The sequence below is a fragment of the Apus apus genome, chromosome 3 (assembly GCF_020740795.1).
Source record: "Apus apus isolate bApuApu2 chromosome 3, bApuApu2.pri.cur, whole genome shotgun sequence".
NCBI lineage: Eukaryota > Metazoa > Chordata > Aves > Apodiformes > Apodidae > Apus > Apus apus.
The window spans coordinates 74788727-74812355 of record NC_067284.1 but is presented as its reverse complement, the minus strand read 5'-3'; the positions used below and the strand labels follow the sequence as shown (position 1 = coordinate 74812355).

General features: G+C 39.0%; 1 protein-coding gene across 4 annotated transcripts in view; it reads right to left on the bottom strand.

Annotated features, from left to right (window-relative positions):
• Positions 1-1403: 1403 nt before the first annotated feature.
• The window catches only part of LRFN2 (leucine rich repeat and fibronectin type III domain containing 2), a 156436-nt gene continuing 134210 nt past the window's right edge, over positions 1404-23629 (bottom strand). For all 4 annotated transcript variants that reach the window (XM_051615637.1, XM_051615635.1, XM_051615639.1 and 1 more), the window contains exon 3: positions 1404-4096. In XM_051615637.1, coding sequence (XP_051471597.1) covers positions 3178-4096 — 919 coding nt within the window. In that variant the 3' untranslated portion in view covers positions 1404-3177. The remainder of the gene's footprint in view (positions 4097-23629) is intronic.

The window sequence follows — 23629 nt, the reverse complement described above, 5'->3', positions numbered from 1 at the left end:
CATGAAAATGAAGGTAAAACAAAGGCAAGGTAGAGACCAGTCACGTTGCGTGTGGACAACCCTTGGGTCACACCAGTACATTAGCAATTAGGATATAGATTCGGAACGTAACGCAAAAGACAGAGTTGTCTTCAGCAGGTATCAAAATGGCAAAGGGAAAGCTAAAGAATAATTTCAGAGGTCTGCTTGGCTGGCAGCTTTAGCAGGGAGTCCCTGGTGGCACCTGAAGGATGATCACAACTCAGCAGGTGCCCAGGCACTGACACCACCACATCAGGCTGGCTCCATCCCTCTCAGGGTTGGCTGCTCATTCACTCGCCATTGGGCTCCCTGACTCACCTGAGTCCCTGAGTCCTCCTCCTCCCAAATGCCATGGGCACCAAAGGTAATTGCTGGGCACTTAATTTTACTCAGTATATACAAATTTGCTGATGTAGATAGAACCTCATTCATTAAAGCAAACTGAATTAAAATTAACAGTAATAAATGCAGCTGTTAGACTGTGGAATTTATTACTTGGGTTCTTTGGCAACTATCCATTATTTTAAAACAGCACCTGTTGGCTTACTTCTAAATTTGTATGAAAAAGTAAGAGATGTTTTCCTTTTTAATAAAGAAAGTAGTATAGGAGATTACTTTTGAAAAATCACAACTGCATGTGCTACTAATGCTGATGATTAACTCTATGGCTAAATTAAAAACAACCCAGATGTCATGTTCAAAGTGAAGCAGCAACATAATAAAAGAGACCAACCACACCACAGTGTAACAAGGAAAAGAAAATAATGATGTGAATCTCTTTAAGAGTCTTCAGTACATCATAAATGTAAATGTCACTAGTGGCTAATATGAAGGTGCCATCTGGACAGTTGGATGATGTAGATTCTGGGACTGGAGGTGTCATTCCTCTTGAAAACCCTGAGAAAGCTTTGAAAGATGTTGCAAACAAAGTTTTACTGTCTCTCTTTTGAATATACTGGTGTTGGCTGTGAGCAATAATCTGAGCAAAACCCTATAGTCAGGTCATAAGCCTAAAAATGCTTCCTTTTATTTATGAGGATTTTGGATCAGGTTTTAAAATATATTGATGATATAGATCTGTGTAAATGTAACCACTGAAAAAAAGTTAAATGCTTTTTTACAAGATCTTTGCTCACACTTTCCAAGAAGGTCTGTATTTCTGGATTCCTACTTCATACCTAAAATCATTAAGTCAAAGGTAGTTTGAGAGAAAGAAAATGTAGATTTTCAAGATAATTGAAGAAATGAGTACTTAGGTTTCAAAGCAGACCACAGAACAACAATTAAATGAAAAGCAGGTACTTTTTTTTTTCCCCAATAATGTTTTTACTGTACATTTTGTAGCAAAAAGAAAAAAAAGAAAATAAAGGAAAAATATTCTGATTACAGGGATGTCATTTTCTAAAACTCCAAGTAGGAAACGTGACAAATACAAGATCAAGTACACAGCCATGTCACAATATATCTCTGCACCTTTAAAAAAAATATACATTTAGTTTTTTCACGTGTTGTCTTCTCTGTGCCTTGCATCCTTTTTCCATATATCTTTTACAAAACCATAGAAACAATGTGCAATTTCAGAATGGTTCCCAGCAGATGATCATTGAATGGATTAATGAAAGGACAGTTGCAGCAGCCACCAGAATGCTGGAAATCACCACAAGGTCTTCAAAAACAATGAAGTCAGCTGAGTGGGCCATGTGCATTTCCACAACCGTAGCAATGCTCCCCAAAACCAAATTTGAGCATCAGTGTACAAGCCCTAAATAGCTCCTGTTCTTGGTTAGCAAGTAGCTTAGTGAGGGCAAGAGACAAGGGGACAGGAGTACACTGAGGACTGGGAAAGAGCTCACTGTAATGTTGGGGACACATAGGAGACCCCCTAAACACCCAAATTTAACTTGGTTTCCATGGCTATTTGGGAACATGCCTAATCCCCTGAAATACATGAAAACCTTACATTTCCGGTGATGCTACTGATGCAGACAAGCCCTGTCAAGGTGACCGTACAGACAGAGCTTTTGTCACCATAGGGTGAAAGTCTGTGTTTCCTTTTTCTCTTGAAGGGAGTGTCAGTCTGACTTTTTTCCAGAAACAACCAGCATTCATAATGTGGAAATTTCATGGGAGTCACTTTAGTTTTCATCTTCTTTATCCTTTAATAGGAAAACTTGATTACTATTTTTTCCATCTTTCATAGCAACACCCTTGCAGATATCAATAGCTGCTGCAATCTGCCTTGAGCGTTCAGAAGCAGAAACTATGAAGAAGATGGAAGAAAGAGGATGGGGTTTTTTTGTTTGTTTGTTTGTTTGTTTGTTTCATTTATTAGCCCCTAAATTTAATTTTACCTAGGATGTAAGACCCATCATGGAGGTGGGTTATACAGTGAATCAGAAATTTGACCTTCATACATACCCCCTTTTCATCTGGGGGATTTGATGAGAGTGAAAATAAAACCAAAAAATGCATGGAAACATACTTTCTGCTGTGGAGAAAAAAACCCACAAACAACTCAAAGCCAGTAACAAGACAAAATAGAACAGAAATCATTAAATCCCAACCAAAAGCCCACTCAACAAGTATTGTTTTCCCAGATGTCACAGTTAACACCATGAGATTATGCTGAACAGTTTGCTCTGATCTGTCCCTGTGGGTGCCCTGCCTGCACTTCTGAGAAAGTCATTTGCAATGGCACCCAGATATATACTAGCACCAGTCTTGTATCCACAGAAGTGTATTTCTGTGGCTAAAAGAAAAGAAAGAGGTGCCCTTTAAAGAAATAAAATTTTAAAAACTCTGTAAAATAAAATTTGTGCTGTGAAACCTCTATTCATCCCTCTTGTTTAATCTTGTGTGATGGTTCACCAAGCGTCTGAGTACCTTTTGGAAAGCAATGCTAAATACAACTAGTAAATTCCTCAAAACATTCACACATGGTTTAGTTGGGGCCAGACAAGAATGGTGCCATATGTGCCTATTCACATTTCACAACTTACCTTCTCTTTCAGTATCCCTGTTACTTATTTTTTTACCTGTCTTTTTGGCCAGTACAACTGAAAATGTCTCCTGCCCTCTCTTTCCAAATGCAAGGCCCTGCAGCAAGCCATGCTTTATAACACGAGGGGAGAAGAGAAGGAGGGGAGACACTGATATTTACACTGTGCTTTCCATTACCCACTCTGAGCTTCCGAAAGTTCCTTTCGCCCCTGTTAGGTCATTGTCATCATACTGCAAAAGCATGCCATTCACCGAGAGGCTCCTCTTTGTCCAAATGTTTGTTATCTTTCTTGGGTAGGTGCAACACTGAGATGTGGTGAAGTCCCCCATGTCAAAAGAATGGCTACGTTTAGTTTTGCCCTCCAGAGGCAACGTGAGGAGGCTGCGAAATTTGGACTCTGGCTGGCCCAGCAGTGGCTCTTTGTCCGAGTGGCGGGCCACTGTGGAAGTTCTGGAGTCTGTCATCTCCTCCTTTTTCTGACATTTCAGTTCCAAGGAGGCAAAAGCTCCCATTAGCCGGTCAATGTTGTGTTTTGACCTGGATGGAGGCCTCCACTTACTGGACAATGTGCCCTGTTCACTTTGGAGGCTATAGTCATCACAGTCATGGCTATTTGCAGAGCTTGAGGAAGAGGAGATGCTACTCCGTGCAGATTGACAGTTAAACTCCCTAAGTTCATTTCTCACCACCACTTTGGGGTTGACCTGGGGCAAGACTCCATTTTGAACTGGTTGTGCTCCATTTGTCTGTGAGTAGACATTGCTGACGTTAGACATCTTCCCCTGGGAATTGTTGCAGACCTTATAGCGGACCATGAGTATTACAATGAATACCAACAAAGTTGCCACAATGATGCCTCCAATGATCAGAATCATGGTCCCACCCAGGAATTGGCTGTGCATCGACTGGCACTGCGGGTAGTCCTCTTTGGTGAAGAACTGGGCGCATCCCACAATATTGGTGGCAGTAAGGGTTGTGGCCGTGTCATCCCACATTGCCAGGACACAGAGGTCATAGCCTGTTCCAGAAACAAGGTTGTTTACAACAAAGGCTTTGTTGGTAGCTGGAATCATCCTTTAAAAAAAAAAAAAAAAAAAAAAAGGAAAAGAAAAAAAATTGGTTACTCTTGACACTAGGGGAAAAGAGAGGAGAACAGATAAAAGAGAAGTGTGGTTTTTTGTGCTGGAAACAGGAAGAGAGGAGTCAGAGCCATAAAATTCCAACAAGCTTCCCAGCTCCTATGGTTCCAACATCCCAGTATTAAGTAACCCACAGGTTTTGAGAGGTATTTCTCAAATATGAAATAAAAGGAACAAGAAAAAGCAGATCAGGCTAGTCTAGGTTTTTTTTACCTCCTCACTTGTGTCCATCCTAATTTTTAATCTATTCAAATCTCAACAAATAGCTCAGAATAAAAATACGTGACTACAAAGAGCAGATCTTTTTGAGTGTGCAAATGACCCTTCCACTTTCTGAGTCTGAACTTGGGAGCTGTCATGTCAATTCACAGGTGCCTGAACAGTTACTGTCTAACATCAGCAAGTTGTTCACCTTGAGAAGAAAAGGGACTACATTTAGTTTTCTCATTTCCTGAGAAAGCAAGGCAGGCCTCCACTTCTTTCTCTTTCTCCACTCCTCCACCTACTTTTCGTATCATTCTACTCCTCACTGTGGAAAATATCTCCTAGAAATGCGTAATAGAAATCATATTAGCCAGAAATGTCTCCCTGCAACCACCTGTAAGTGAAAATGAAATACTGGCATTGGCAGTATGAGCTGTGGAAGTTTAAGGAGAGGTAGGAAGATACAGGGACAGAAACAAGGTTTATTTAAAATAAATATTCTACTCAAATAGAAATCTGTTTTCAAAAACCAGTTAGCTAGGCTGAAGCTGTGCTGCAATTTTGGTCATTTATGGATGTTATTTTTTGTCATCACAAAACTTAAGCAGTCATTTGAACTTATGCAGTATTAGAGCATCGCTAGCATTCAAAATTAGCAGATCAGAATGTCCATGGCCAACCCCCACTTCAAGCTGGTAAAAATTGCAGCACATTAGTGGAATATAGTGGAGAATCAAAGATTTGGTGCCTAGTATGTAGCCAAGAATAAAACCAGAGACACCCCATGCATGTTTCTATTTACTTTCACGTAACAGGCTTGAGTGAGAGAAAAAAAGCTGAAATTAAACCCAGCCCATTCTGATTTAGAGCTGAAGATCTTTAGCACTGGCACCAAGGGAGCCCTACAGGCACTTGCACCACACAGCAAGCTGGTGTGACTGCATTTGGGACAGTAAGGCCTGGCCAGAAGAAAAATGCATAGTCCTTGCAGGAGTGACAGGCTGTCTTAGCCTCAAATCATCATCAGAGCTACCATTAATTACAGCTCTGCAGAGGCTCTTCTGTGCAGTGGGAGGGAACAGGCCTGCACAGAGAAGCAACCATGCCAAGGCACTACAAAGATGAACTTCTGATCATCTTTGTGTTTATGCACTCACACCACTTACACAACCCTTCAGCCTGGCCACAGGCAAGGATGTGGCTCCTTTGTAAAAAGCAAACACAAATAAATTCTGTAAGGAAAAGAACTATCAGTCAGAGACACCTGGAATATAAACATCCCTTGGCAGGTTTACTCAGTGTTATATTTGAGATTCTTGGCACATTTATCATCCTAATGGAGATGGTCTGCACAGACATAGATGAGCTATTCAGAATGAGCTGAGAAATGATAAAGTAGCCCTCCTGGAAAACTCCGGATAGAGATGCTAAAAAGGTTTCTAATAGACCAAATGATTGGTCTCAAGTTATTTCTAGTTGTTCTGTTCTGCCTGCGGCTCAGAGAACACCATGCCACTGTCCAGAGCAGATGACGTAACGCCTGCACTCTGTTGAATTGTTCAAGGAATTTTGTATACACACACCAAGGAGGATATACATGGAATAACAAAATGCTATTGATCTTCAAACATATGACCTTCAAACTGTTGAACAGTTTCTCCAATTTCTTCACACCTCCTTCCATAACACCTAGTACTATACTCCACTTTCCACCATCACTGCCAGCCATGTGCTTAAAAAATTCTGTGGTCCTTCGGAAGTTATTTCACTCTGAAACCTCATTACAAACAAGTAGCACTGATAGCAGAAAGAATAATTAGCCCTATAAACTGGGTCTTGGACTTGGTTCATAACTCTCAAAAAGCATAGCACTGTATGATGAAGTAGCTCCTTTTGCTTTGCACTGATGAAGCACAGAAAGACCTCTATATTCTCTCCAAGTAAACAGCAAACAACTGGGTTTGCATAGTACATAGCGTTGCACATAACTTACACATATAGAAATGCAGTCTTCAGCATAACACGTTATGCCAATTTTGTGGAACGTACACAGGCAACTTCAATCATTTACAGCTTGTTTTCTTCATATATGATTACACACAAGCTTCCAAGGAAATGTAACTACCTGGAATATTTCAAGGAATGGCAGGTAGTGATAATAAAGCCAGTCCTTTCTTAAATGTTCCACAGTGAGGCCAGAACCAGTCCTAATGCTTGGCCAGGTTGACTGTATTGAATCGTACCAAAAAAGATCATCTGAGCCTTTAAAAAAACTGATTAATTTTTAATCTCAATCAGTCCTGAAAGCTATAACTGTGATAATATTTGGACTAATAATAGCTTTGTAAAAGTTTCCAGTTGCAGTCCCAATTATAGAAAAAGCAATCAACTTTCCATATATATCCAAAATGAAAAATTGTGGATATTTCCATAAATAAACTTCAAATATTCTTGTAACACATTCAAATTAATTGTTATTGTAATAGAACAGCTGAGCGTAGGAATAAGGACTAAGTTCAAGAGTACTAGGACTTAAGCAATTAATCTCAGACTTAGTTTTTTAGCTTGCAGGGAAAATGATCTTTTTTTCATGAAGTTGCCAAATTTAATGAGTATTTTGGTATTTCTCCATGTTCTAGCACACCCTCCCCAAACATCCTGCCAGTCAACTATGATGAATGACACCTCTTAACATTCCCCACACCTAAAATCAATACAGACATATTTTCACTCTGGGATATTGATGACTCTTTGATTGTCCCCAACATGGGTAGCTGCAAGATGCCACTTCAATTTTTGCTTTGCTGCCTAAGAGAAGGAGTCTGTTTGTGGCTGCTCTGTATGTCTAACACCATTAATCATGGAGCACCATGTCCTGCCATTGAGACTCAATAACTAGAAGCTGCCACAAAACTAAAAAGGGGTCATTAAAACTGCGCCTAGGCAGAGATCTTGCAAGGCTTTTTACAGTCAATTAATCAGCTAAATGCAGAAGGTTGATTCCAGAAAGCAAGATTCTATAGCCTGGTTCACTGGACACCAAAGCCAGCTTTTGAAAGTTGTTAGCTTTTGAAAGTTGCTAGCTTTTGAAACTCGGAAGATCCTACTGCTCACTTGTTACTCCTCAAATAGCAAACATGCTTAATTGCAGCAGTATCTTGAGACAAGGAACCTAATATTTTCCACCTGCTCTTCAGGGCAGTGTGATCTTGTAGCTGTGCTTCTTGTCACTGAGGAGGAATAGAGATTTAAATTTGATACTAGCTTTTTTTTACAGGAAAAAAAATGTCAGCTGGCAAACTGCAAGAGGAGATCAACTTGAAAAACTCTTGCTTCTTTTTAAACTAATGATAGTTTATGATAGGTTTAAATGTGTGCAGTTTCATGAGCTGAGGAACAGTGAGAACTCTGAAAGCAAATGAAAACTCAACTATGTTAACATGTAAGTGTAAATGTATTCCTAGCTAGGACAACAAGAAATTTGAAAATTTCTTTATGGGAATTTCACTGTGCAGACACATAAGATACAGTGATCTCTGCCTTTCTCCCCTGGCTTATTTTCCTTGGGGTACAAAGAGTAGGCAAATCTCCACACCAGTGCCAGGATGTCATTACCTAATTGTTAAGCTGGTTTCTGAATCCTATCCGAAGATCACAATATCTCGAGAAAAACTATTCATGTAAGAACACATTTCTGACCTTTCAAAAAATCTTGCCTCTAAGGAATGGAAGGAGTATAGGAGTCTTACAAATTAAATTAATATTTTACAAAAATGTCCTCTTCTCTCACTCTTTGGTACTAATAGTATCAGTTACTGGAGGAGAAGATCTATGCCCAGGGTTGGGTCATAGCAGAAGCATCTGGAATAGAACAGCAATAAATAGATGCTCCTGTGAGAGTTTATGTGTGATGAGCTATGAAGCTGAGATGGAAGTCTGCAGGGCTTTTGCAAACAATACATTCCTTTTAATCCATAGATATTTATGTCTCATTTTGTGAAAGCACCTTTTTTAAAAGAAGGAAGGGGGGATAGTGCCAGCACCCTTCTTTGAAATCAAACTTATTTTCTACTACCGCTACTAAAAAGTCCTTGTTATGTCCTTGTAGGGGCAACATACAGAAAGCAAGCAATTTTGTAATTATGTAATTCAGTGTGTGGTGATATTAAGAAAATTAGAAAATAAATTACTTAGGAATGCAGGAGAAAAAGGTTTGCTGCAGACTTCGCTTGTAATCCCAAATGCAAGCGAGCACTGAAGCTTGCAAAGAGTGAACTGTGCTGAGAATTTAGGAAACCTGAATTTTATTCTCTCCTTTATCAGTTACACTGATATCAGGCTCTACTTTATCAGTAACTCTCAGTTCCTGAGAAATCATTTTGCTGTACTGTAAGTCTCCTCATTTATAAAGTGGGGATAATGCCAGCAATCTCCTTTCAAAACTGCCCTGTAGTGTATGGAGGGAAATTAGTAGATACTATGATTACACTGCAATATACAAATGGATTCTTTACTTCTTTGTAGCTCTGGGGATTAGCGAGAGTGAACTGCTGGTTAATACTCTGGTTATGCAAAACAGACAAATGAGAGAAAAGACAGATTAAGCTAATTGGCTGAGCAATTCTCTTGCTTTTCTCCATTGCAAGAGAGGTATGATACCATCTAGTTTTAGCTTGAAACTGCTTTAATCGCAGAATTCGTAGGAGCTGTCAAAGCAATTCCTTTGGAAAGACGCTTGCAGATCCCAAGACTCAGTTTTATACTGACCTGCTAAACTATGTTACTTTTCTCATGGTCCTTTTTTTTTAATTTTTGGATTTTCCAGGGCTATAAGCTATCTGTATTGCAATATGATTTCTCCTTTTGAAGTTAATGTAAGGAGTTTAAAATGGAAAGTCACGCTAAATTATTACATCTTCCTGTAAGGTTTTACATCTCCTGTCCCAGGGCAGACACCTCGCAAGAAATGGTCCATATGTCTGCTGGCAAATTCTCTTCCGGAGTGTTTTCAGAAAGCTGCATATCAAAAACAGCCCTTGGAATATTAGCCCCTGAACCATGCTGGAAAAAGCATGCAAGGAAGTGTACCAAGACACTAGCAATATAGCTGATGGAGTTCTAGCACATGGGAATGTTTCTGTATCCTCATTAATTTAGAAGAGCAGTTGTAACCTATGCACTAATTATGAAGCAACTGCTAAACAATAGTTCTGAACAATGTCACTGTGTACTATAGTTTGCAAGGAAGAGAGGAAAATGAAGAGGAAGAGGGATGCCAGGCTGAAATAGCTAGTGTTCCATAAAATCATATTTCAGTTAGCTAGCACACGCACTTTCCTATATAGTAATGCCTTAGTGTGAAAAAAATCTCACAGTACATACCTATTCTTAAACTTCCTCTTACACAAAGTAGAATTCACATAAATACAAAATATTACCCTGATTGCTCTCAGAATTAGAAATTGATCCAGAAAAAGTTAATAATGGTATCTGAACAGTTTTCTTTTTTAAGTGAAGATCTCAAGCCAGAAATATTAATTTAGTTCAAGAAGTTTGTCCCTATTTTAAAATCTTTGTGTTTTGTTTGTTTGCTTGTTTTTTCTTCATTCACAGGTAATTCTGAAAAAAAGTGTTGATTCCAGCTCATCTTAACTTAAAGTATTGTGGAAGTAGAGTGCTACTTCTCAGATAGAATGTCCACCTTCTGTCACAGTGAGATTAAAGAAGGAAGACAGAGAAAGGGGAGAGGGAAAGTGTCAGTGGTGGCACACTGGAGAAGGACTGGATAAAGAGCACACAAAAAAAGAGGGTAATAAGAGAACAGAGTTCATTGCCTGAAGAAAGACCACAGAAAGTATCCTTTAAAGCTTGTTGGATGTAGCTCAATGACTCACATATCTTGCTTCTTACCAGACAGAAATAGCAATAGGGTGTTATTTAATTGAGAACAGGTAAGGAAAGAAGAAGGAAGAGAAGGATGAAGTGAGAAGGAACACAAGAAAGAGAGAGTATAATGAACACTGGTGGCTCTGGCAGCATCAGAGCAGCAGAAAATGATAAAAAGACAAATGAGTTCAAAGCAGCCATCAGCAGGGCACTGTCAGGCACGTGGCTACCATCAAAATGATGGAAGAAGTCCAGGTGGCCACTGAATGGGGACCAAGATCACAAAAACAGTTCAATATATGATTGAGTGCAATCAAACACAGGTGAAGATCTTTCAGCAAAAACAAGACAATTAGAAAGATAGTGAAGTGAATCGAGGCAATAGAAAGAGTTCAGATGGTGGACAGAGATTAAGGCGGCTGGAGAAAAGGGCAAAAAAAGATCAGAGGAAAACTAGAAGGATCTAAATTGCAATGAAAATGTCACGCAAGATGTATTGCCTGGGAGCAAGAGCAAGTAATTGACAAATTTGGGCTGCACAGTTGGCATTCTTCTCTGCTGCCAACTTTTGTAATTTCTTTGGAAGTTTTATGGTGTATACTGTTGTCATTTATTGCTGTGTTTTTATCCCAGAAAGCCCTAGTCTCTGCAGCCATGGAATGGAAGTAGAATCTAAAATGTTATTAAAAATTAAGGTAACAATGGAAATTAATTTCTGACACATTTCTTTTTAAAAAAAGCCCTTAAATGTATTTCCACAGATCATCCTAAATCTTCAGGAATCAAAAAATAAATATGAAGCACCAAGTATATTATCGTGTGAGATTTCATAATCTTTTGGCACCTGATTCAAGATCTTTTAATCTAAGAATCTGAGAAAGACAGAGACCTACTGTGACCTGCAGCTCAAAAAATGACAGTTGTATTTCTACTGTCCTGAGAAAAAAGATAGTTGTTAGTATTAGCAACAGGGTGTAATTCCTCTGTCAGTCATGTCAACATAAGGAAATGTCAGATAATACCAGGAGGTAGCCAGACTTGTTCAGTAAACACTAACTCAACTCAGCATGAGTAATTTCCTGCGTTTTTTTATTTTATTAGTTTTTGGGAGTTTTATGACATACAATCATAATTTTGCCTTCAGATGGAACATTTATTATTAAACACAAATCCCTTCCTGCTTTTCTGAATCTCATCTCCTCATCACTCCTGCATCCAGCTGCTCTTCAGAGAATCTGTCTTGTCAAATGAAACACATAATACATATCGTTTCATTATTTCCCAATTTGCTTATGCTCTTTTCTGCTCATTTGAAAAAGTAGGTTGGGAGGTGGGGAAGAGAAGATGGAGCCAAAAGCAATTGATGTGTCTGTCACAAGATGGTGAGCCAGAAAGATACTGATAATGAATATATCCTCTGTGCTAGAGACAAAAGGAAAAAATCAACACCAAAAATTAAATAATTAGGTCACTGAATACACAGTTCAAGTGATATCTGATAGGTTGCTGAACTGTGTCCCCTGGAAATGCACTGAAGTCATTCAGCAGGAGACAGAACCAAGAGTAGACATCTAGGGCACATTATTGCACAAGGTTAAGAAAGGTATTCTGCTCCCCTTCATTAGCCATTCCTCCTAAGAGGAAATGTTCCTCTCTCTGGTCTTCCCAACCAGATTCTTACAAAAAATAGGGAGCTGCAGACAGACGGAACTGGTGAAGCACTTCAGGATGAATGAAGACCACCATAACTATCCCATATTGCCCTCAATCAATGAAAGTGCTCAGTTGAGCTGTCCAGGTGCAAGCTACTCCACTGGGACAACCTCATTTTGGTTCATGTTGGTATGACAAAAGAAAAACTTTCAAGCTCCCTGAGTTATGCTATCATTTCTCTCATGTGAACATGACAGCAGCAGGCATTTAGTGCCCTGAACATTAAATTTTATCTTTAAAGGGCATGCAGACATACCCCAGGAACATTTGACCGCATAAAAGATAAATCTAGTCACACCCAGGCTATTCAGCTACACACAGAACACCTTTCACCTCAATACATCTGGGATGCTACATGCCTGTGAAAAAAAAGCATCGCACTAATTCAAACCAAGTAAAACACAGGTTTAAGCTCATTAGCAGAGTAATTGAAAACCCACGCAATATTTCTGTTAGTAAATGTGAAGCTGAAGTATTTCTGGAAACAATGCATAGCCATCCTAATAAATTCACTCTGCATCCTGTTAACATAGACTTAGAAAAATAGCATAATTCACACCAATGTCTGAAAAAGCCAGAGAGTAAGTTTTAGATTAATCAAATAATATCTAAAGCCAGGATGCAAATCTACTGATGGTCACAACATGTTACAGCTACCTCATTACTAAAGATGGGAAGAGATGAAAGTTACTCATTAAAGGTGTGTTCAAGCCAAGCAGAGTGGGAGACCTGGGACATTCTTTTCTTAGTTTTTTATAGACAAATGACCCATTGACTTGGCTGAAGTATCATTCTTATTCTCTGTGACTCAAGTGATTTTCAACTCTTTTATGCAGAGTTGGACAGTTACACCAGAAGTGTCATCTTACCATATCAGCAGACGTTCCCAGAACAGAAGCAACATTAAAAGCAATGAGCACATTTAGGAGCTCTGAGGAAATCAATTTGCAACAGGGATTCTGTTCTTTTCCTGGCAGAATACAGCTGTGAGATTCAGCAATATGCTGTCCTTTCCCGAGACTAACAAGTGGGGCTTTCCACTTATTTCTAGGCAGTGAAATCTGTGCAAATTATGATGCTAGGATCAAAAACAGCTGACTAGGATCTTACAGTGGTTGACAGCTGCCCATCCCCTTTTTCTGTGAGAGCTCGTGTGAGCTGAGGTGAAGAGGAGGATCTTCAGGAATTTACTAGCAATTCCTGTTCATGTTTATTATGCAAAGCATTTATACTAGGTTACCATTCACATGTCCTGTAGAAACTCTGTGTCCTGTCACACAGGCTAATTTTATCTCTGAAAGATTGTGCTGGAACAGCAAAACCTCCAGGCACTGCTTGAAGTTATGTTTGCCCATGTTTTGTGATTGGATGCTCAAAGCAAACCTCAGCATGCTGTTTCAGACTCTTCTGTCACAAAACCTTTGTGCACTTGTAGGAGAAGTGTGGTGTCAGCTAACAGCTGACAGGACTAGTCTAACTATTCTAACCAAATCAAAGAATCTATGGAGTGAATCAGATGTCTCACTACTCGTAGAAACTCTGTATACATTGATATATCAATCTGTATGAAAAAATGTTTCACCATCAGTTTAAGACACAATTTATGTGTTATTAAAAGGTTTAATTGTGGGTCATGTAAGGGTACACTCACCTCAGTGGTTGAACTTGGTGTGGTCTCAAGAGATTTAGAATGATTATCTACCAGAATCTTGAGCATGTCTCTCATTATCAAGTTGAAAACATGAGTTTGATTCCCAGTGGAGAGGAAGGGAGAACTTAATTTTCCAGTTCTCCAAAAATGACCTAAAGAAATACCAACTCGCCAAACCTACAGCCAGAGTATATCTATATTCAGAGAAGCACGTAGCCATGATTTCGAGCCATGAAAAGGTGTTTATTTGGGGAGATTTTGGCCATCACTGGCCGATTGAAAAGCAAGTAGAAAAACCATGAGATTGAGGACCCAACCCTCTAACCTCTTAAAAACATTGGAAATACCTTTTATTACCTAAGATGGTTACAATAGAATTGTTTGCTTCTTGTATATTAAGAAAACATGTTGGAAAAAAATAAGGAAATATTTGAATAACAAACTTGTATTATTAATCACCAAGTTTCTGAGTTAGAAAAGGGAGAAAATCTTTTGCAACAATAATCTCTGTGAAATATGCACAACAATGCAAAAGGTAAAGAGAACAGGGTGAATTTTGCAATAACACTAGGAAAAAGTGTCTTTTTCAATTGAACAATGAGAACACAGGGTGCAAAACCCACTAATGGTCAAAAGCATTTTCTCTTAGAGGGGGGGTTGGAAAAGCAGGGGGGAAAAAAGCAGCATACACATGTAATAAAGTCATTTCCTAAGGCAGAGTTTTGACATTTTGCTACTTTCTGGTTATTGCATATAAAGCAAAATAAAATGAAGGCTAGAAGGACTAGATAGGCTCAAAAGACATGGAGACATTGAATTTCAGAATGCCCTACAAAAGGCCAGAATACAGTTCTACCTTTTAATTTTGTGATACCAAAATTGGATAAAAGCATTTCTCAGCAACCAGAGACACCCTGGTTCTTTCAAAGATGAGCCTGGACTGAAATAATCCTGTGCAAAGAGTGACAAATACATTACTGAAAAGGACAGCAAAATGCATTCACTAAGAAAACAAGTTTTGATTTATAATGACCACAGAAGGAAGAAAAGGAGAAGTCAATGATAGATTCCAATAGTAGTGCAATATTATCACCTAGAAATATCTTTATTTCCTAAAGGATCTTAGGCATGTGCCACAGATTTCCAGTACATGAAAGAAAAGTGTACTAAAATGTAGGCTACTAGTTCCTTACATGTTACAAATGAGACATGAAAAACTGAAGGTAGCTGGCATGAGTCATCTAAAATAGGTTAATGGCGTGGGCCAAAAACTGAATGTAAGCAGTCCAGCATCCCAGGCTGGGCATCCCAGTAATAGTGAACCCATTGCAAAGAGGAAATGATGAGCAGAGCTTATTGAATTTTTTTCCTTCCAGATACTAACCATATACTTTGCAATGATGTATTTGGCCCTCCTCATGTTATTTCTCACTCATGGAAAGAACACAGAAGGTTTGGAAGTAGTTGGAAAGTAAAATCTTGGAAGTAGTACATGGAAATCCTACTTTAAAGTAAGGTTACCTATTAAATGAGTTTACAGATATAAGACTGCTCAAATTTGGTGTTTTCCTTTTATTTCAAAGAACCACAAATTATCTATTTAGCTTTGATGGTGTAACATTGAGAAGAGGCTAGAATTTCTTACGTTTCAGCTTCTCCAATTGATGAAAATTTTGCCTGATTCCTGAGATTTATCCACTTACAGCTTTAATTTAAGCAATTTTGCTGACTATAGTTTTAGGATCAAAAAGATACAGGCAATGAGAAGCTGATCAACAAGTTAATAAGCTTTCACATGGAAACCAACTACAACAAATCCTATGTATATCATCCATCTGTCGCAATACCTAAATCCAGATCTGCTAGATTTATTACTTCTTTACCACAAAGGCTTTTGCAGTCATGGATATTTCATTATCCACCAGTAAAACAAAAGCTTCCACATGTTATAGGCATTCACACAGAGACATTTCAGATAACAGAAAACAGCTTGTGAAGAATTTTATTGAAAAAATCTATAAATAATGTGGAATCATATGTGTAAGAGTGCCCTATACTGTTGAAAGTGAAATAAAAGAATAGATTTTTCTTTATCTTTACTTGAAAACCTTTCAAAGCACTGAGTGATGAAGGGACTGGCAGATTGCTCTCCTCTGCAGAGTTTCAAGAGTAAAGCCTGCAAAACTCTCTCTTCTTCACTCTGAGCTTTCCTGCTGTAACTCCAGATAGTATAAGTAAGTAGGACATGTAAAAATTACCCTGAGAGCTAAATGGGGAGAGCATGGAATAAAATGCAGATGAAATACACAATGATACCAAGCCCACAGTTTTTGCCCATTTGAGTAATACAGAATCCTTTCTGATCTATACTATCAGGTAAGGGAATGTTGTCTTCACCCTGTCAAAATGAGCAATTGTTGAAATTTGCCAAAAGTTGATTGATATTTAGGCTCAAAAAGCATGAAGTGAACATCGATTTATGACATCAAGCAGAATCAAAACCTCAGTGTGACTCCTCTGCAAAAAACAAGAATAAAAAATCCAGACTCTATGTTTCCTAGTGAGGAGGGTTAAAAAGATACTATAAAAAATCATTACATAGAAAGATAAGATTCCAGGCTTCTTGGAGAGTGCAGCCAGCACTGTATTCTAGGGCACATTAGTTCTATGACTCTGTTTTCCCATACATCTATTCATGGAAGAGGGGCTGGAACTATATGACCTTTAAGGTCCCTTTCAACACAAATAATTGTATGATTCTATGATCATTAGTATTATCAAGAAGATAATTCCACTCAACATTTCCAATAGCCAATCTAGTCCTTCAGAGAAAACTTGAGCATGTCCCTTCTTTGGCACTATATGGGCTGGGAATGTTCCTTAAACCTGCAGTCAAGAAAGAACAAAATCTGCTACCTTCAGTAAAGCATTTTCCCCTTCTTTTCTCAATAAATAATGCCAGAAGCATTGGAGTGCAGCTCAGAACAAAGGAATAAAGTAGACAAAAACTACTCCCTTATGAAGTCCTGCGAAGTTGTGCTTCACTAGCAGAATGGCTGATTCTGGCTTCTCTGCAGTGGGGTGGGTTGGGAGAAGTCTTAAACTTGCTTCTGCACCACTTGATACACAGCTGCTGGGCTGCAAGTCCCCTTCTCTAAATGATGATTGAGTCTCCTTTCTAGGTCACACCAAGATAGTGCTATCCATGTGACATGTGGAAGTTGGGTAGGTACTACCATCAGTCTGCAACAGAACTTCAACAAGGCTCAGTGTTTGTCTTTTTGCTTGAGGAGAGAATGAGGGCTAGACTTCAGTATCTTGACTGATGCGATGACCTACTGGTCTTGCTGAGGAAGTCAGGCAGCTTTGGAGAGAAGGGATTTATATTCTTTTTTAAAGTTTAATTTCCTTCCTTGCCTCTCTGCCTCACCAAAATCACAGAAGGAGGGAGAGTCACCAGCAGAAGAAATGAAGCTGTAAACCTGCTGAACAGCAACTCTGACCAAACTGGAGGGAGGATGTGGCGTGTATCCAGGTGTCTGTAAGAAGAACACCCACATTCTCCCCAGAAGCTGTAGCAAAAGAAGGAAAATGGGAACATTCTAAGAAGGGCTGTCTTTTGCCATTAAAATCTGCTTTGAAGCTTCTTTTGTTTCCACGGTCCCTAAAGACATCTCAAGCAGAACACACCCCTATTTTGTTCGTCAATGACTTTCCCAGCAGATGGTAGAGGTAAGAAAAATCCCAAGTCCAAGCACCTCAAGGGCTTTTGGTCCACTTTAAGGTTCAGGATTGCTTTCAGAAGAAACATTCAGAGTGCAGTCCTTTCCTGGCTGTGTGCATACTGTCTTTGCAGGAATGTATTTGTACTATCCTCCAATGTTTGGTGCAAATCTTTCTCTTAGACCCCACTTGAGAAATACTGGTCATACTGTGACACTTCCACAAATCATTATTTGGTGACAGAAAAGTTCTGCAATCAGGAATGAAGTGGAGATAGCTGTGGCACTGTGGAAAACTTCTACAAGCTGCTGCCTTTTACATAGCTTGGAGAAGTTGCTATCTAATGTGCCTTGTGAGCAGATTAAAAATAACTTACTCCAGCCAACAGAAACTACTGACAAAGCCAAATGATTCCCCGCAATACGTTTCTCTGTTCCGCATTAGCCTAATTATAAGCCACAAGTCAAAGATGGTCTTGTCCTAAGTTCATGTGGTTTGCACCTAATGAAGGTGTAACTCTGACTCATGGTGATTAAATTTTAATGAAATATTGAAGAATGCTTAATTGGTTTTAACACCTCAGAGGCAGAATAGAATTTATTCTGTCATGACTAAACTTCAGAATTACGTTTCAGAGAATTAGTTGCTTTTTAATGACCATGCTGACAAGTTTTGCAGTGTGATAGAAAAGGTGAATGGACGGGAAAGTTTTTGCAGTTTCTCACTCTATACTGTAAATGCACAGTAGCCTGCCACAGGTTTACCCTAGGCCTTGTTTTCTTATGTGTTGTCTGGGTTTGTCTGCAGATACTGGCGTCTTTATTCTCTAAGTGTCTCAGAACATTAATAGACATATTTCTGAATCCACTCATCTGTGGATTTTATTTTTTTTTTAACTTATCCTGGAATGAATTACTCCACCCTCCCTCCAGCACAAAGACAAATGTGTTTGCTGCTCCTGAACATATGGTACAGCCTAAAAAAAGGGTTCTCTTGTAGGAGTGTATCTATGGATTACTTATCACACATCCCCCAATGGAGGATATAGGAGATAGCATCTCTTTTTCTTTCTTAAACTGCTCATGTTCAGCATTTTCCTGTCTACTGTTTTCCAACATGTTCATGATTCCTCGAGAGAGAAAAGCTCTCTCATTACAACTGGCCTTTTACATATTACTCAGCAAACTTGGATCCACTCTACCGCCAGGGGCTAGTTGCATGAAGATGTAAAAACACGTATACAAAAGTTATCCTTCTTTCTGTGTTCATCATCCTAGATTTGTCTATATTCATTCCCCATGATAATGAAATTCAAATTTCAGAGTATTTAGTGACATTATGCTACAATGTTTTGTCTCCGAGAAGAGCAGCCTGTAATAACGTGAAAAGACAGATTTTTCAAAGTTGTAAATTTCTGTGCTGCTCTGAGTTTGAGAGTGGTTTTAGAGTGATATTTTAACCCAAAGGAATCTTCTCAGACTATCAGTTTTGTTGCTGTGAAGAACCTATAAACACTTTCAGAGACACTCGTATGATGAAAGAAAAAGGTCATAATTTCACAGGAATTCACTACAGTTTTAGGCAAAGACCGAGATGACTTCAAAGTACTTTAACAAATTTCCACAAATATCTAACTAGAATAGTCTCTAAAGAAAACCCTTAATAAAATTCAAGAGATAGCTGCTCTGAGTTGAAACAACATGTGGCTCTATTCTTGGCTATAATACATTCCTGTACAGAAGGAGCTGGCTCCCCAAATGTTTCAATGCATTGGCTAAAATCGATTTAAGGCTTGGTAGAGCAACGGCTACTGTGGTTGCTCATACAAAAGTTTAATAAGGCACGGTAAAAGTGGATCTAGCTCAGAAACCTGACTGAAACACAAACCCCTTACCAAACCAGAAATTGCAAGTTTGATGATGGCTGGTGTCAGGAATGCACACTTTTCAGAGTGAGAGGAAGAAAATTTTGCAGGGGATGTAGGATGACTTGGATAAAGGTGAACTGGAAGTCTGTGAGACAGTATGGTCATAAAAGATGATAAAACAAAAATGCAAATGCATTAGCAGGTTTCATCTTGGTTTAAGTCAGAGTCATGGGAATGGGCACAGTGGGCACAGTTTTGTGATACTGAGACTGTTCACCCAGCTGCCAGCACAATATACATTAACTCTTCCTTCAGTGAGTATCAACAGAAGTCCTGTGCTTGTGCTCATTAAACCTGGCCAAACCTGCACCTTTGGACTGAGTCTGTGATTATTTCTTAAGAGAAATCTGATACTGCAACCTCTCATCTGCAGCCCTGCAGTAGTTGAGAACTTGATGCAGACATATCAATGACACCAGCAGAAGCTCCAAAGAGGAAGATATTGGTGAATGACTGGTCACCACTAACCATCCTAGACAATAACAGAACCAAAAAAACTTATCTAGGGCAAACCTTTTCCACAATGACTAACAACACAGAAGGCAGAGAGATATGTCTGCAGTGCTCAAAGTATCCTTGGACACAGCTGTCCAAGGACTGGCTAGCAAAGAGCATCCCTACAGTTAAGTAAGAAAGAAGTATACATTTTCATATCCTTCCTTCTCAGTTCCTGCCCAGTAGCATAGTACACTCTTCTCAGTTTACTCACAAGTACAAATGTTTCTTGCAATCTGGATCTTGCTGAGATAAAATAATTGAAAAGATTCCAGAGGAACAGGACAGAAGAGACTTAATGGATCACAGCTTAATAACTTACCCAGGGAATAAATATTATAGAGAGATATACCATGTGCTTTCTGCAACTGTGGACATTGTTTGGTAGGATTTTTCTGCTGGAATTCTAGACCAAGAATCTCTGAAATTATCAGTACCTGTTGTTTTTAACAGCCTTACTTTCAGGGCAGTAAGGAGATGGTTGGTACTTGAGGACAGAACCTGATTGAATGCTTGGCAGCCTTTTATCCTGTCAGTTAAAAAGACTCTTAGTTCCAGAGGAAGATGAAGCCATGTAATACTTATTTTTGATAGACCCTAAGAAGATCCATTCAGCATACAATTGCTGTGACATGACTGCCAATTAAAGTAATGAGTATTCACTCTCACAAAAGTTAAGGCAATTGAAATCTTATTGCATGCAATTGTAGTATTAGTGCATACGGAGATGTTCAGTTTTATTGGACCTGCTGACTTTACCAGAAGACTTTGATTGACACATCGACTGAGTTTACATTCTTGCCTTTGCAGGGAGCTGGTTCACAAATGGTAAGAGCAGTATAAGTAGTCACGATCATCTATAGTCTGACCTGGACAGCCAAGGCCAGCACAGGCTGAGGAGTTTATTCAGGGATTCTTCCACTGCGTCCCAGTGCAGAGGCTTAATGGACATATGGTCCTAAGACAGATGAGGAGTTGCTGACTCCAAAAGGTTAAAATGACACATCTTTCTTCCAATTTGAGTATATAGGTTTTCACTTCAAACTGAGAAATATAAAGATTTGTTTAAACTTCTGCATATAAAAACAAAAAAATAAGCAATCAACAGACTTTGGGGCAGGATGGAGACAAAGTCAGCCTATGCTGTTGTAAATTATTAAAGTTGTGACTTTTGCTTTTGGAAGAGTCAGAGGATGATACGAGCTTCTATACCTGGAGGAGGAGGGCAGGAGTTGTGAAGATTTGGAATATAAAGAATAATGTCATGGGTGATGTCTGTTATTGGCTAAGATTACTTGTTAATAGTCACTGTTTCCTCATGAAATAGTTGAGGGATGTGATTGAGAAAGCCCCAGTGGCCAGAGGCAATCTAACCAACGCCGTGATAAACATGAAGACAAGTATCTAGAGTTTATTTATGGGAAAAGGCCTAGGAGAACTAGTAGAAACTGAAGAGGGTGCAAAAACACCATGAAAAAATGAAGACTATGACATTTCATGTGGAAAAGGAAAAATAAGGTTGTCCCAGGTATTTAAAGCCAGCTCTGGGGTGTCCAGAGATAGATAATTTGTTTTTTATCCAGCCACTTCCTTTTGAAATGTGCCTGTGACTGTGAGGTGCTTCTGTATGTTATTATCACTATTAAAAAGAGGCATAGTAAAAAATCCCCAAACATTTAGAAACTTTTTCTGAAGGTCACAGGACTACATGAAAACAGCATAATGTAAAAACCAGTGTAATTTCATCTTAGCATGTTAGTTAAAGTTTCTACAGTACTACTCAGTTCTAAGGTACCTCTACTATCACTTTTATCATCAGATAGTCTGTGGGAGAAGCCAGTATCATTCAGCCCAAGAGCTTTGTGCAGACCTTTAATGCTTTCATGACAAGGCATTTTCAAAACTTTTATCATGTAGATGAAATAAAGATGATCTGTATCCTTTACTTTTATCCAATCAAGGTCAATAGCAATTCTGTGATCTACTGACAAAGGCACGTGATGCCCATGGAGGATATCCCATTGCTGCCAGTGATTAATAGTTGCATTTTGCTCTCCTCAGGGCCATAACTCAGTCAAAACTTCAACATTTGAGAATGATGGAACATCCCTGGAACAGATAAATCCATAAAGTCTCCACAGCCAACACAAAAATTCCCAGCTCTCTACGAGCTTCTTCACATGTCAGGCTATATTTTTTAATTTAATCTGTGCATGTAACATGAAGGGGGGGGAGGGGAGGAGCCAGATGACTAGTAGGAGAAATCAGAGAATTAATTTAAGGCTGGTTAATTTAACTTTCTGTACTCTGTTTACTGTTGTTCCCTTCACGGGAAGAGAATGTCAGACAGGCAGACATCACTTACTGTCCATAGTATCTGCATCTGTGGCAGTCACTTCATTTGCAGTTGTGCTGGTAAACACATTCTGAAGCACATGACTTATCCCAAAAGCAGCTGTATAATAACATCACGAGCCAGCCTTCAAAAGGACTGCCTGTGGGAGTAGTGTATCAATCACGTCATTTGGAGATACATTTATTTCTGATAGCTCTGTAGAACAAATTCATGTCTCAGAGAGCTGGACTATGTTTAGGTTAATGCATCATCTACAAATGGCTCAGCCACTAAAAGCTCTGCCTTCCTAGCTGGCCAGAGCTCAACATCTACTGCTATAAAGAGACACAATCTTGCCTCCATCCTGGCAGCATGAAGGCCTACTCTTCTGCTTGGGGCTGTGAGGAATCCAGCTCACAGGTCTATCTGAGGCATAAGCCCCAGGGAAAGGAACAGATGCTTTCACTCCCCTCTGACTGCATGCTGAAGCTGGCCAGAGGAGGAAGGGCAGCCCCTCTTGAGCTGTCTCTGCAGTCACTACCTAAATTAGATGCTGGAGGTCAGTGTTACCAAAGCCCCTCCTAGGGACACAGGAAGTCTGTGTAGGTTGTCAACTACACTCAACTTTTCCATAAACAAAACAGAAGACATGTGAGGCAAAGTGCAGACTGTGGGAATACACACTGTGTAGTTCTGCTTTGGAATTTTAATAGAGATTTTCTGGACTTGTAAGAAAAAAAACTCTCCCATAGTTCTCAGAAGCTAAAGTTTATTAAAAAAAATAAATGAAAATGAAGTAGTTCTATTTGCATCTTTTATTTTTAATAAGAGTTTTCACAGGTTCAAGAAAAAAAAAATCATCTTCTTCAGCTATCTTTTTTCAAAAGTGAAACTTAGAAAGTTCTTTCTTACTGTTTGTTTTTCAGAGAAAAATCTTTAAAATTTTAATGGAATAGAAAATTATTTCCTATGCATATTTTCTTACATATTGTATAATTTAACTTTTCATTTTTGGGGAAAAAGATCTACAATTTTCTGAGTTGTTCTGCCTATAGATATTTAGAGTTAGCAATGGCCTAATTAAGAAAAGCATGAATATTTCTTTGAATAGTCAGTCTCTGCAAAGTTTTGGTGCTTATCCAAATATGACTGAACAGCAGTGAAATTTCCATAGCTTCTGAGGATACAAAATAGGACTGGAACCCACAGAAAAGGCTGTTCTGTTTCCATTCTTGGATTGCTCTACAGCAAAAGAAAGCACCTCATGTTACCCCTGTGCTGGAGTATAGAAAATACCGATTTTTTTAGAGAACTTTAAACTGTCTTTGGAAGCACTATTGCATTTTTCTGAGTACTCATGGCAGGTTGCTTCCACCTCTGATTGTCTCAAGTCTAGTTGCCATTATGTATATGATGGACACATGTATCAGGAACATCTTATGCTGACTGATGAAACTGTGTCCTAAGTGGATATTCATCTGCCTGTGCTCAGTAAAAAAATGGCTAGCATTAAAGGTACTTCAAAATAGCAGAA